This window comes from Dendropsophus ebraccatus, chromosome 7, assembly GCF_027789765.1.
Source record: "Dendropsophus ebraccatus isolate aDenEbr1 chromosome 7, aDenEbr1.pat, whole genome shotgun sequence".
Taxonomy (NCBI): Eukaryota; Metazoa; Chordata; class Amphibia; order Anura; family Hylidae; genus Dendropsophus; species Dendropsophus ebraccatus.
Window position 1 is genome coordinate 1,577,642 of NC_091460.1, and position 15,085 is coordinate 1,592,726.

At 48.6% G+C, this 15,085-nt stretch overlaps 1 protein-coding gene across 6 annotated transcripts in view; it reads left to right on the top strand.

Moving 5' to 3' along the window:
* LOC138797150 (oocyte zinc finger protein XlCOF22-like) overlaps positions 1-15,085 on the top strand; it is a 483,239-nt gene that overhangs the window by 122,766 nt on the left and 345,388 nt on the right. For 5 of the 6 annotated variants that reach the window (XM_069976960.1, XM_069976961.1, XM_069976958.1 and 2 more), the window contains 2 exons: positions 7,472-7,583; positions 8,180-11,133. In XM_069976960.1, the coding sequence (XP_069833061.1) occupies positions 7,472-7,583; positions 8,180-9,387 (1,320 nt within the window). In that variant the 3' untranslated portion in view covers positions 9,388-11,133. Of the gene's footprint in view, positions 1-7,471; positions 7,584-8,179; positions 11,134-15,085 lie in introns of those variants that run through there. The other variant, XR_011363895.1, reaches the window with a different exon arrangement.

Below are 15,085 nucleotides of genomic sequence, written 5' to 3' on the forward strand. Positions count from 1 at the left end.
ATCTGTAGTATGTGACACTGTAGCCCCCCAGCTCCTCCTCTCCATGCTCCGCTCTATCTGTAGTATGTGACACTGTAGCCCCCCAGCTCCCCCTCTCCATGCTCCGCTCTATCTGTATGTGACACTGTAGCCCCCCCGCTCCTCCTCACCATGCTCCGCTCTATCTGTAGTATGTGACACTGTAGCCCCCCAGCTCCTCCTCTCCATGCTCCGCTCTATCTGTAGTATGTGACACTGTAGCCCCCCAGCTCCCCCTCTCCATGCTCCGCTCTATCTGTATGTGACACTGTAGCCCCCCAGCTCCTCCTCTCCATGCTCCGCTCTATCTGTATGTGACACTGTAGCCCCCCAGCTCCTCCTCTCCATGCTCCGCTCTATCTGTATGTGACACTGTAGCCCCCCAGCTCCTCCTCTCCATGCTCCGCTCTATCTGTATGTGACACTGTAGCCCCCCAGCTCCTCCTCTCCATGCTCCGCTCTATCTGTATGTGACACTGTAGCCCCCCAGCTCCTCCTCTCCATGCTCCGCTCTATCTGTATGTGACACTGTAGCCCCCCAGCTCCCCCTCTCCATGCTCCGCTCTATCTGTATGTGACACTGTAGCCCCCCAGCTCCTCCTCTCCATGCTCCGCTCTATCTGTATGTGACACTGTAGCCCCCCAGCTCCCCCTCTCCATGCTCCGCTCTATCTGTAGTATGTGACACTGTAGCCCCCCAGCTCCCCCTCTCCATGCTCCGCTCTATCTGTATGTGACACTGTAGCCCCCCAGCTCCCCCTCTCCATGCTCCGCTCTATCTGTAGTATGTGACACTGTAGACCCCCAGCTCCTCCTCTCCATGCTCCGCTCTATCTGTATGTGACACTGTAGCCCCCCAGCTCCCCCTCTCCATGCTCCGCTCTATCTGTATGTGACACTGTAGCCCCCCAGCTCCCCCTCTCCATGCTCCGCTCTATCTGTAGTATGTGACACTGTAGCCCCCCAGCTCCCCCTCTCCATGCTCCGCTCTATCTGTATGTGACACTGTAGCCCCCCAGCTCCTCCTCTCCATGCTCCGCTCTATCTGTAGTATGTGACACTGTAGCCCCCAGCTCCTCCTCTCCATGCTCCGCTCTATCTGTAGTATGTGACACTGTAGCCCCCCAGCTCCTCCTCTCCATGCTCCGCTCTATCTGTATGTGACACTGTAGCCCCCCAGCTCCTCCTCTCCATGCTCCGCTCTATCTGTATGTGACACTGTAGCCCCCCAGCTCCCCCTCTCCATGCTCCGCTCTATCTGTAGTATGTGACACTGTAGCCCCCCAGCTCCTCCTCTCCATGCTCCGCTCTATCTGTATGTGACACTGTAGCCCCCCAGCTCCTCCTCTCCATGCTCCGCTCTGTAGTATGTGACACTGTAGCCCCCCAGCTCCTCCTCTCCATGCTCCGCTCTATCTGTATGTGACACTGTAGCCCCCAGCTCCTCCTCTCCATGCTCCGCTCTATCTGTATGTGACACTGTAGCCCCCCAGCTCCCCCTCTCCATGCTCCGCTCTATCTGTATGTGACACTGTAGCCCCCCAGCTCCTCCTCTCCATGCTCCGCTCTATCTGTAGTATGTGACACTGTAGCCCCCCAGCTCCTCCTCTCCATGCTCCTCTCTATCTGTATGTGACACTGTAGCCCCCCAGCTCCTCTCCATGCTCCGCTCTATCTGTATGTGACACTGTAGCCCCCCAGCTCCTCCTCTCCATGCTCCGCTCTATCTGTATGTGACACAGTAGCCCCCCAGCTCCTCCTCTCCATGCTCCGCTCTATCTGTAGTATGTGACACTGTAGCCCCCCAGCTCCTCCTCTCCATGCTCCGCTCTATCTGTATGTGACACTGTAGCCCCCCAGCTCCTCCTCTCCATGCTCCTCTCTATCTGTATGTGACACTGTAGCCCCCCAGCTCCCCCTCTCCATGCTCCGCTCTATCTGTAGTATGTGACACTGTAGCCCCCCAGCTCCTCCTCTCCATGCTCCGCTCTATCTGTATGTGACACTGTAGCCCCCCAGCTCCTCTCCATGCTCCGCTCTATCTGTATGTGACACTGTAGCCCCCCAGCTCCTCCTCTCCATGCTCCGCTCTATCTGTATGTGACACTGTAGCCCCCCAGCTCCTCCTCTCCATGCTCCGCTCTATCTGTAGTATGTGACACTGTAGCCCCCCAGCTCCTCCTCTCCATGCTCCGCTCTATCTGTATGTGACACTGTAGCCCCCCAGCTCCTCCTCTCCATGCTCCGCTCTATCTGTAGTATGTGACACTGTAGCCCCCAGCTCCTCCTCTCCATGCTCCGCTCTATCTGTAGTATGTGACACTGTAGCCCCCCAGCTCCTCCTCTCCATGCTCCGCTCTATCTGTATGTGACACTGTAGCCCCCCAGCTCCTCCTCTCCATGCTCCTCTCTATCTGTATGTGACACTGTAGCCCCCCAGCTCCTCTCCATGCTCCGCTCTATCTGTATGTGACACTGTAGCCCCCCAGCTCCTCCTCTCCATGCTCCTCTCTATCTGTAGTATGTGACACTGTAGCCCCCCAGCTCCTCCTCTCCATGCTCCTCTCTATCTGTAGTATGTGACACTGTAGCCCCCCAGCTCCTCCTCTCCATGCTCCGCTCTATCTGTATGTGACACTGTAGCCCCCCAGCTCCTCCTCTCCATGCTCCTCTCTATCTGTAGTATGTGACACTGTAGCCCCCCAGCTCCTTCTCTCCATGCTCCGCTCTATCTATATGTGACACTGTAGCCCCCCAGCTCCTCCTCTCCATGCTCCTCTCTATCTGTATGTGACACTGTAGCCCCCCAGCTCCTCCTCTCCATGCTCCTCTCTATCTGTAGTATGTGACACTGTAGCCCCCCAGCTCCTCCTCTCCATGCTCCGCTCTATCTGTATGTGACACTGTAGCCCCCCAGCTCCTCCTCTCCATGCTCCTCTCTATCTGTAGTATGTGACACTGTAGCCCCCCAGCTCCTCCTCTCCATGCTCCGCTCTATCTGTAGTATGTGACACTGTAGCCCCCCAGCTCCTCCTCTCCATGCTCCTCTCTATCTGTAGTATGTGATACTGTAGCCCCCAGCTCCTTCTCTCCATGCTCCGCTCTATCTATATGTATGTAACACTGTAGCCCCCCAGCTCCTCCTCTCCATGCTCCGCTCTATCTGTATGTGACTCTGTAGCCCCCCGGCTCCTCCTCTCCATGCTCCGCTCTATCTGTAGTATGTGACACTGTAGTCCCCCAGCTCCTCCTCTCCACGCTCCGCTCTATCTGTATGTGACACTGTAGCCCCCAGCTCCTCCTCTCCATGCTCCGCTCTATCTATATGTATGTAACACTGTAGCCCCCCAGCTCCTCCTCTCCATGCTCCGCTCTATCTGTATGTGACACTGTAGCCCCCCGGCTCCTCCTCCTCTCCATGCTCCGCTCTATCTGTATGTGACACTGTAGCCCCCCAGCTCCCCCTCTCCATGCTCCGCTCTATCTGTATGTGACACTGTAGCCCCCCAGCTCCTCCTCTCCATGCTCCCCTCTATCTGTATGTGACACTGTAGCCCCCCAGCTCCTCCTCTCCATGCTCCGCTCTATCTGTAGTATGTGACACTGTAGCCCCCCAGCTCCTCCTCTCCATGCTCCGCTCTATCTGTATGTGACACTGTAGCCCCCCAGCTCCTCCTCTCCATGCTCCCCTCTATCTGTATGTGACACTGTAGCCCCCCAGCTCCTCCTCTCCATGCTCCGCTCTATCTGTATGTGACACTGTAGCCCCCCAGCTCCTCCTCTCCATGCTCCTCTCTATCTGTATGTGACTCTGTAGACAATGTCCTATAGTGCAACAATTATACCAAAAGCGACCAAAGAAATTGCACAAATAGATTAAAATAAAGACTTTTGTATTTTCTTTAAGTATCAATTCCTAAGAACACATAGAATAAAGTCTGGGATAAAACAGAGGTCAAAACCAGAGGGGGAGGAAGAGATCAGTGTGGTACATTGCAAGATTGAATCCAGATTGGTAGATAAGGTAGATGTTAATACAACATCACCATCTAGTGGTCACTATTGGTATGGTGACCTGGGCCTGGTAACTAACAATATACAGAGAAAGTCAAACCAGTAAATTGGATGGGATCCTAACTAAATTTGTTTAAATAAATAAAATTGAATTAAGAGGGGGACTGTATGTAACCCGTACTTGGTTTGATCGGAAATTATAATCGCATTAATGAAAAAAACAGGGCTAGGATAGATGAATACAACCATACAAAAGAAAATAAAGTGAACACAGAGCCAACACTGAAATCTCCCCCCCGCCGTCTGGCACAGAGGCCCGACGTACGTTTCGCTCACTTCATCAGGATAAATTTTACCATCCAATTTGCCAATTTACCGGTTTGACTTTCTCTGTATATTGTTAGTTACCAGGCCCAGGTCACCATACCAATAGTGACCACTAGATGGTGATGTTGTATTAACATCTACCTTATCTACCAATCTGGATTCAATCTTGCAATGTACCACACTGATCTCTTCCTCCCCCTCTGGTTTTGACCTCTGTGTTTTATCCCAGACTTTATTCTATGTGTTCTTAGGAATTGATACTTTAAAATAAAGACTTTAGTTATATTTTCTTTATCTATTTGTGCAATTTCTTTGGTTGCCCACACAACAAGACAGACACAATAAAGGAGAGTCAACAAGCCAAGCCCGAACCAAACGGGCAGCGCAGTACAAAACCGGAGATCAATAGGATAGTCAAAGGTCAGGTAACAAGTCAAGCAAGCAGAGGAATTAGGTACAGGGATCCCAGGAATAGACAGGGGAGCTGGGATCAGGGTATGCACCTTAATAGCCAGCAGAAAAGGACTGGCTCAGTTTTCTTTTATGAGGATCAAGAGCCCGGCCCAGATCCCCATTGCATCGGCGCTCTAATCCTCAAGGTTCCGGACAGGCAGAGGAATATGTCAATTAAAAGACTTGCTCAGCTGCAGCAATCAAGTCTAGCAGAGCTCTGAGTAACTCCTGCATTACCGAAAGCTGAGAAGCAAGCAGGTGTGTCACGAGTAAAACCAGGCCCAGTTCACACCAGGCTACTGCACAATCCTGACAGGTAGTATCTGACAGTGTAGACCATCTCCTCCTCCAAAGACTCCACTTTTCCTCCTACCTCTCTGACCGCTACTTTAGCGTATAATTTGCCAGCTCCACCTCATCCCTCTTACAGTCGGGGTTCCTAAGGGATCAGTCTTGGGTCCCCTTTGTTCAATGGACAAATTATCAGCGGCTTTCAAAATCAACTCTATACTGATGAAACTAAGCTGTATACCTCTTCCTGTGACATCACCCCCTGCTATATACCTCTTCCTGTGACATCACCCCCAGCTGTATAACTCCTTCTTACACCTGTACATACAGTCAGCTTTCCCCTACACTCCAAGCACTTCTTCTAGCTTTAAAGTGTACCTGTCTTTATAACTTTCAAAATCTAAATCAACAGTAGATGTGATATACAGCAAGTCTGCAATTTACAATTATTATAAAGGGCAGCTATATAAGTTATACTTACTGTATCCAGGTCCAGTCTCCTGAAGGCAGCTGTATAACAGCTATACTTACTGTATCCAGGTCCAGTCTCCTGAAGGCAGCTGTATAACAGCTATACTTACTGTATCCAGGTCCAGTCTCCTGAAGGCAGCTGTATAACAGCTATACTTACTGTATCCAGGTCCAGTCTCCTGAAGGCAGCTGTATAACAGCTATACTTACTGTATCCAGGTCCAGTCTCCTGAAGGCAGCTATATAACAGCTATACTTACTGTATCCAGGTCCAGTCTCCTGAAGGCAGCTGTATAACAGCTATACTTACTGTATCCAGGTCCAGTCTCCTGAAGGCAGCTGTATAACAGCTATACTTACTGTATCCAGGTCCAGTCTCCTGAAGGCAGCTGTATAACAGCTATACTTACTGTATCCAGGTCCAGTCTCCTGAAGGCTGCTATATAACAGCTATACTTACTGTATCCAGGTCCAGTCTCCTGAAGGCAGCTGTATAACAGCTATACTTACTGTATCCAGGTTTAGTCTCCTGAAGGCAGCTATATACCAGCTATACTTACTGTACCCAGGTCCAGTCTCCTGAAGGCTGCTATATACCAGCTATACTTACTGTACCCAGGTCCAGTCTCCTGAAGGCAGCTATATAACAGCTATACTTACTGTATCCAGGTCCAGTCTCCTGAAGGCAGCTATATAACAGCTATACTTACTGTATCCAGGTCCCGTCTCCTGAAGGCAGCTATATAACATCTATACTTACTGTATCCAGGTCCAGTCTCCTGAAGGCAGCTGTATAACAGCTATACTTACTGTATCCAGGTCCAGTCTCCTGAAGGCAGCTATATACCAGCTATGCTTACTGTATCCAGGTCCAGTCTCCTGAAGGCAGCTATATAACAGCTATACTTACTGTATCCAGGTCCAGTCTCCTGAAGGCAGCTGTATAACAGCTATACTTACTGTATCCAGGTCCAGTCTCCTGAAGGCAGCTGTATAACAATTATACTTACTGTATCCAGGTCCAGTCTCCTGAAGGCAGCTATATAAGTTATACTTACTGTATCCAGGTCCAGTCTCCTGAAGGCAGCTATATAACAGCTATACTTACTGTACCCAGGTCCAGTCTCCTGAAGGCAGCTATATAAGTTATACTTACTGTATCCAGGTCCAGTCTCCTGAAGGCAGCTATATAAGTTATACTTACTGTATCCAGGTCCAGTCTCCTGAAGGCAGCTATATAACAGCTATACTTACTGTATCCAGGTCCAGTCTCCTGAAGGCTGCTATATAACAGCTATACTTACTGTATCCAGGTCCAGTCTCCTGAAGGCAGCTATATAACAGCTATACTTACTGTATCCAGGTCCAGTCTCCTGAAGGCTGCTATATAACAGCTATACTTACTGTATCCAGGTCCAGTCTCCTAAAGGCAGCTTTTCTGAAGGAAACAGGAAGTGCCGTGTTCTTCATGATAACTAAGGGCCCTTTTACACGGAAAGATTATCTGACAGATTATCTGCCAAAGATTTGAAGCCAAAGCCAGGAATGGACTATAAACAGAGGTCAGTTAATAAAGGAAAGACTGAGATTTCTCCTCTTTTCAAATCCATTCCTGGTTTTGGCATGACATCTTTGGCAGATAATCTGTCAGATAATCTTTCCGTGTAAAAGGGCCCTAAGAAATAAATAATGACTGTATATTGCAGAGTTTGTTTCTATCACATCTGCTGCTGATTTAGATATTGAAAGGACAGGGAGACTTTAACCCTTGTATTCTGGTCTCTCATCTGGTTACATGTCATGTCGGCTCTTGTCTCTCTTTGTACCTCCAGCATTATTCACTGCTGCGGAATATGTTGGCGCTATATAAATAATTCTTGTTATTATGTTACGTTAGTGGGAAGGTCTTACCATTATTAAAGTGGAGGATGAAGCAGAAGAAGAGAGGATGAGGGGCGATCCCCCGTGTATGAGTGAGGTGAAGGAGGCGCCGGGAGCTGCTATACCAGGTATGGAGGATTGTGTAGAGAACTGGCAGCTGCACCGTGTAGTGGTGCCTCTGGGGTACTGCAGCTGCCATTGAGGGTCTCATTTATAATGTATACAGTGGTCATGTACCGTAATGTGTCATGTACCGTAATGCGGCGGTTCCTCCTGTGTCATGTACCGTAATGCGGAGGTTCCTCCTGTGTCATGTACCGTAATGCAGCGGTTCCTCCTGTGTCATGTACCGTAATGCGGCGGTTCCTCCTGTGTCATGTACCGTAATGCGGCGGTTCCTCCTGTGTCATGTACCGTAATGCGGCGGTTCCTCCTGTGTCATGTACCGTAATGCGGCGGTTCCTCTTCAGTCATGTACCGTAATGCGGCGGTTCCTCCTGTGTCATGTACCGTAATGCGGCGGTTCCTCTTCAGTCATGTACCGTAATGCGGCGGTTCCTCCTGTGTCATGTACCGTAATGCGGTGGTTCCTCCTGTGTCATGTACCGTAATGTGGTGATATAATTGATACTAAACGTGTGGGCAGAGGACGGAGCTATTAACAGTCTTATAATTCTCTCTCTGTTGTGGTTTATAATAAAATATTTATATTCAACCCTCACAGGAAATCCCGATAAAAACGCTGAGAACATTGTGTTACTGCTGAATTATAAAGAAGAACGTGGCGGTGCGGAGCAGCGCTCGTCAGGAGAAGCCCTCCTCCCCCTTACTGTACATCCAGGACGTCACACTACAGATCTATCATATAATCCTCCTGACCATGAGGAACCTTCTCCTGACCGCTCACACACCGCGACCACAGGGACCGGTCAAAGAGGAGGGAAAAGGTTTATATGTGATGAATGTGGAAAAGAATTTACAAAAAACTCCAGTCTTTTAACACACAGGAGAAGTCACACAGGAGAGAAACCGTATTCATGTTTGGAATGTGGGAAATGTTTCTCGATTAAATCCCAGCTTGTTATACATGAGCGAATTCACACAGGGGAGAAGCCATATTCATGTGCAGGATGTGGAAGATGTTTTACAAATAAATCAGACTTGGTGAAACATGAAAGAAGTCACACAGGAGAGAAGCCGTATCCGTGTTCAGAATGTGGAAGATGTTTTACAAGTAGATCAGACTTGGTTAAACATGAAAGAATTCACACAGGAGACCAGGCGTTTTCATGTTCAGAATGTGGAAAATGTTTTACAAGTCAATCAGATCTGGTTAAACATAGAAGAAGTCACACAGGAGAAAAGCCGTATTCATGTTCACAATGTGGAAAATGCTTTGCAAATAACTCAAATCTTAATCAACATTACAGAACTCACACTGGAGAGAAACCTTTTTCATGCACAGAATGTGGGAAATGTTTTGCCAAGAAATCACATCTTGTTACACATGAGCGATGCCACACAGGAGAGAAGCCATATTTATGTTTAGAATGTGGGAAAACCTTTAGTGATAAAACAGCTCTTGTTAGACACGAGAGAATTCACTCAGGAGAGAAGCCACATTCATGTCCAGAATGTGGGAAATGTTTTATACGAAAATCACAGCTTGATAGACATGAGATAAGTCACACAGGAGACAAACCGTATTCATGTTCAGAGTGTGGGAAATGTTTCCTTACTAAAGGCAAATTAACTGATCATCAGAGAACTCACACAGGAGAAAAGCCATATCCATGTTCTGAATGTGGGAAATGTTTTATTAGTAAAGGAGCACTTGTTAGACATGAGAGAGTTCACACAGCTGGACATGGAGAGGGGAAGGTAGCTGCCTCCCCGCTGCGTCACCTCCACACAACTGCATTCTGGGAATGAGATGTGCTGCCCCTGACTCACCAAGGAGTCGCCCAACCTCGCCATTGGCCAGGCTGTACACCAGTCAGCAGCAGCCTGGGAGATCTGCCTGAAGGTGGCCATGGAGGGATGCCTCAGCCATGACAGATCCACCTGTCCTTCAGCAGGAGCCTCTATCTATGTAGAATAGTGAAGAAGTGGAGCAGTCTTGCAGGATGCTTGGCTTTGTATCTGGGCAGCAGAGCTGGATTTGTCATGAGACAAGACGCACGTGCAGCAGGGTATGTAATGTGCCCAGGAACTAAGGGCACTTCCCTCATGGGGTTTCCATACGGCATCGGGAGCGCGCACCCTCAGCCCTAACCCGGCAGCAGCACCCAAGCGCCGATCAAATATGTCTTATGTTATAATTGTAAAATGTGTTATAAATTTGTAATAGCACAAGAGAGAAGCCGTGTTCACAATCAGAATGTGCGAAATGTTTTCTACAGAAATCTCATTGTTACACACAGGAGAGAAGCAGTGTTCACAATCAGAATGTGGGAAATGTTTTCTACAGAAATCTCATTGTTACACACAGGAGAGAAGCAGTGTTCACGATCAGAATGTGGGAAATGTTTTCTACAGAAATCCCATACTGTTACACATAGGAGAGAAGCCACACAGGAGAGAAGCCATGTTCACAATCAAAATGTGAGAAATGTTTTCTACAGAAATCCCATATTGTTACACACAGGAGAGAAGCAGTGTTCACGATCAGAATGTGGGAAATGTTTTCTACAGAAATCCCATATTGTTACACACAGGAGAGAAGCCATGTTCACGATCAGAATGTGGGAAATGTTTTCTAAAGAAATTCCATATTGTTACACACAGGAAAGAAGCCGTATTCACGATCAGAATGTGGGAAATGTTTTCTACAGAAATCCCATACTGTTATACATAGGAGAGAAGTCACACAGGAGAGAAGCCATGTTCACAATCAGAATGTGGGAAATGTTTACTACTGAAGTGTAAAGGTTCATGGGGCGGGGGAGCAGGGCAAACATGACCAAAAAATGAGTCCATCAACCTAGAGTGTAGTTCCCCATCCGCAGACTGAGAAGACACAGGGGCTGCTGGCAATCTCCCCAATCTATTTTAAGAGCTTAGAGCCTGCTGGTCATACGGTCGGCCCACCATATCTCTCTCCTAGGGAGGGTCGCGGCTCTTCTCTCAGAACTTCCTTACCATTCTGGGACATTGCCGGTGCGTATTCCCATACAGGAGCTCAGGAGGATACAGAAAAAAATACTTACCTTGATTTTGGCCTCCCAGAGGCACCGTGTTCCCAAATCTGTCATGTAGAAAAGCAAATTGCAAGGGGGCTGGCAGTCCCAGATATTGTACGTTACTACTGGGCGGCCCATCTGAGACACCTACCCGCAGCAGATCTATATAGACTTGTAATTTACTTTTATTAAAAAATCTCCAGTCTTCCCATACTTATCAGCTGCTGTATGTCCTGAAGAAGATGTTTTATCTTCAGTCTGACACGGTGCTCTCTGCTGACATCTCTGGCCGAGACAGGAAATGTCACTCCGCAGTTGTGTCACCGGGTCACTCTGCTGTGCGGAGTCGGAGTCGTCTGTTTTTTTTTGTTTTTTTGTTTTTTTTTTTTAAATTCTTTATTCCTCCAACATTTGTCAGACAGATCATTGCGGTACCCTGCCAAAGATACATACAACCGTGACATAAAATCGTAACCTATCACAAAGCGTGGACAAAATAAACATAGATTCAATAACATACATTGCATGTCACAGTTTGTGGAGTTCACCATCTAGAGGGGGTGCAAGACCCATCCGACATTTTCACCTTACCGAGAGAAGTAGGGAAGCAGAATAGTAATAAGAAATAGTTAAGAAAAGGTGGAGCGAGGGGGGAGGGGACTGACAATAGGGACAGGGGGTTAGGGCTGGGAGATGGGCAAGAGGGGGGAGGGGGAGTGGTGCATGTACCTGTGTCGCCACCAGTCTGTGGCTATGTATCGCCCAGAGAGAAAGAAAGCAGAATTCAGAGAGTGACACTGTCGGCTCTCAGCAGATCTTTGTAGGCGTCTGACTCTTGGAAGGTCATCCAGGGATACCAGGTGGTGTGAAATCTTTTGTTGAAGGAATGTAGTTCAGAGGTGAGGTCCTCCATATGCATTAGATCATTCACTTTAGCGATCCTCAGCGGGATAGTAGGGGGCAAACGTTGTTTCCAACAAAGGGGAATGCATGACCTTGCCGCCATCACCAGGAAACTGAGTAAAGATGGTCTATACGCCTTCTGGGTAATCTCGCTGTGGTGAAGAAGGAAGAGGGCCGGGCCCATCTGAACGGTGAGGCCTGTTACCTGTTTGATCACTTTTGTCACCTCCGACCAGAAGTGGTGAAGCAGCGTACACTCCCAAAACACATGTAGAAATGTCCCCTCCTCCTGTTCACATCTCCAGCAGACAGGGTCTACCTGGGGTATGAGTTCATGCAATTTAGCGGGAACTCTATACCAGCGGGAAAGGATCTTATATCCGGCTTCTTGGAATTTGGAGCTGAGAGAGGACCCATGCGTCAGAGAGAAGATCTTGCTCCTTTGAGCATCCGTGAGGGTGATCCCCAAATCTGATTCCCATTTTAACATGAATGTGGGTGGCGGTTCTTCGGGCAAAGCGAGGAGAAGTTTGTAAGTCAGAGAGAGGGTGTGTCTCAGTGGGTCTTTATCTGTGCACATCCTCTCTAAGTCAGTAAGGGGTTTGTCAAAATGAGCAGGGGGGGCAGTGATACAAGATAGTGTCGCAGTTGCGCCACTCTCCACGTCCCAAGAGGACACGGATCTGTCATGGTCTGAAGTTGATCTGTAGAGAACCACGTTTTGTCCCTGATAGTGCTGTGCTCTAAATGTACCTGTCACTATCCATTCCCTAAATACTGGGGCTGAAGTCAGGGTGTCCTAGGATAGGTGTCATCCTCGAGGTGCCTGGGACGCAGTATTGTCTTAGTACCTTAACCGAACATGCCGCCAACGTTGGTCCTATGGTAGGGTGGTACTTGACCTCACTGAGTTTATCTCCTGATAGCCATGCAATCCCACTCAGCGGGGTGCCCGTGTACGACTGTTCGATTGTAACCCAGGGTTTCCTGCCGCTGTTTCTGCACCAGTCAACAATGTGCGAAAGGTGCGTGGCTAGGTAATATTTCCGGACGTCCGGGAGGCCCCCCCCCCCCCCCCCCGCAGTCTTTAGGGCGTGTAAGGAAAGATTTTCTTATACGTGCCGGTTTGTCTCCCCATATGAAACGAGTTTGTATGGACGACCAAGATCGAAAAAAACGCAACTGGTATGCGGATGGGAAGGCATTGATGGAGGAACAGAAGTCTGGGCAGTACATTCATTTTGAGTGTGGCACAACGGCCAAACCATGTGTGCAGGCACTTTGTCCATCTAGCGCAGTCAGATTCAATGGCGTTCAAAAGAGGGAGATAATTTCGTTGGTACAGGGTATTGAGGTCTGCCGCGAGATGAATTCCTAGGTATTTAATAGTGTTGGGAGCCCACGAGAAGCTAAAGGAGGAGCGTACCTGCGTTGCTACTACGTCTGGTAAGGTAATGTTCAAAGCCTCCGACTTAGAAAAATTTATTTTAAAATTAGAGAGTTTGGCAAATTTTGAGAATTCCGCCATTAAATTGGGAAGGGCTACGGAGGGATTTAAAATGAAGAACAACAAGTTGTCGGCGTAAGCTGCTATCTTGTAATGAGAACCGTGCACCCTTACCCCCGAGATGTTCTGGTTTGCTCTGACATAGCACAAGAAAGGCTCCAGGGTGAGAATGAAGATGAGGGGGGATAGAGGGCACCCTGCCGCTTGCCATTATGAATTCGGAAACTCTCAGAGAGGATGCCATTAGTTCTGACTTGTGCACTCGGGTTAGAGTAGAGCGAAGAAACCCAAGCCAGGAAGGACGGACCGATGCCAAGAAATGACAGGGTTTCCACCATGAAGGTCCAATTAACCCGATCGAATGCCTTCTCAGCGTCTGTGGAAAGTAGCATGAGAGGGGATTCCAAGAGGTTTGACTTATGGATCAGGTTAATGGCCTTCATGGTGTTATCCCATGCCTCCCTACCAGGCATAAAGCCTGCTTGGTCAGGGTGCACTATGGTTTCTAATAGGGAGGACAGGCGTGTAGCTAAGATCTTGGCAAATAGTTTGAGATTGACATTCAACAAGGAGATCGGCCTGTAATTTGCGCAAAATGCGCTGTCCTTACCCGGCTTGGGCACCACCGCTATGTAGGCTCGCGTGGCATCCAGCGTCAGGGAGGCCCCCTGAGAGATTGAGTTGAAAGCAGACAGAAAGTGTGGAGTGAGAGTTTCCTGGAACGTCTTGTAGTATGCCAAACTAAACCCGTCAGGCCCAGGAGCTTTCCCAGACTGTGTGTGTTTATTCGCAGACTGGAGTTCCCCCTCCGAGATGGGTGCCTCCAAAGTCTCCGCATCCTCAGCAGACAGGGACGGCATTCCCGAGTGTGATATATAGGAGCGTATTTTGTCCCGAAATGTGACCTCAAGTGCGGAAGGGTTATCTGTGTCTACCGAATACAACTTCGAGTAAAATCTCATGAACGCGTCTGCAATAGCGGGTGAGGTGTAGGCTTCTTCGGTGGGGCCTGTATCATAAAAATGACGCCTACATTTGGCTAGCTTGGCTTTGGAGGATTTGACGAGGTGCGTCCTAAGAAGCGATACTCTGTTGTCTTCCGAGGGACTCTGTTTGTGGAGGACCTCCAACTGCTCCACTCCACTCCAGTAGTTTTAGGGTCTTAGAAGCATGCTCCTTTTTAAGCCTTGAGCCGTGCTGTTTTAACACACCTCTAGCCACGCATTTGTGGGCCTCCCACAGAGTCCCCGGAGACATTTCTTCTGAGGAGTTTATGGCGAAGTAGACAGTGAGCGACCTTTTCAGGTCTGCTTGTACTACCACATCAGTTAGGAGAGAGGAATTTAACCTCCACTGCCATTGGCGGGGCATAGGAGCGGGCAAGGAGAGTGTTATAGTGACCATGGCATGGTCGGAGAAGGTAATGGAGCCTATTCGGGCTGCCGTGAGGAGGTGGAGATCTCTGTGTTTGAGGAGGAGATAATCAAGTCTAGAGTACATGTCCCTAACAGGGGAATAAAAAGAGAAGTCTTTGTCACTTCGGTGTAACGTGCGCCATGTATCTATGTATTGGTATTCATGTAGGAGAGTGTTAATTCTGCGCACTAATGTGGAGGGCAAATGTGAGTGGCCTGAGGAAGTGTCTACCTTTTGGGTCTAGGGCTACATTAAGGTCAGCACCACCACTCCCTCCTCAAAGTCCTTTACCAACTCCAAAAAGCGTTTCAGAGTCATGGCTTGTCCTGTGTTGGGGAGGTACGCTACCACCAGTGTGTAAATAGAGGTGGCGATCTTGCCTTTCACCATTAAGAGCCTACCTTCCTCATCACATCGGGAGTCCACGAATTCCCAGGGAGAGAAAGGGACAGCAGGATGCTAACGCCTCTCGCTTTGAAATCATCTGTAAAGCTATGGTAGGCGAAGGGAAACCATCTATTGGAGAGAGCATATAGAGCATTAGCTTTCATGTGTGTCTCCTGGAGAAAAGCGACCTGTACATGTTGAGCTTTCAAAAAATTGAGCAGTATAGATCTCTTAC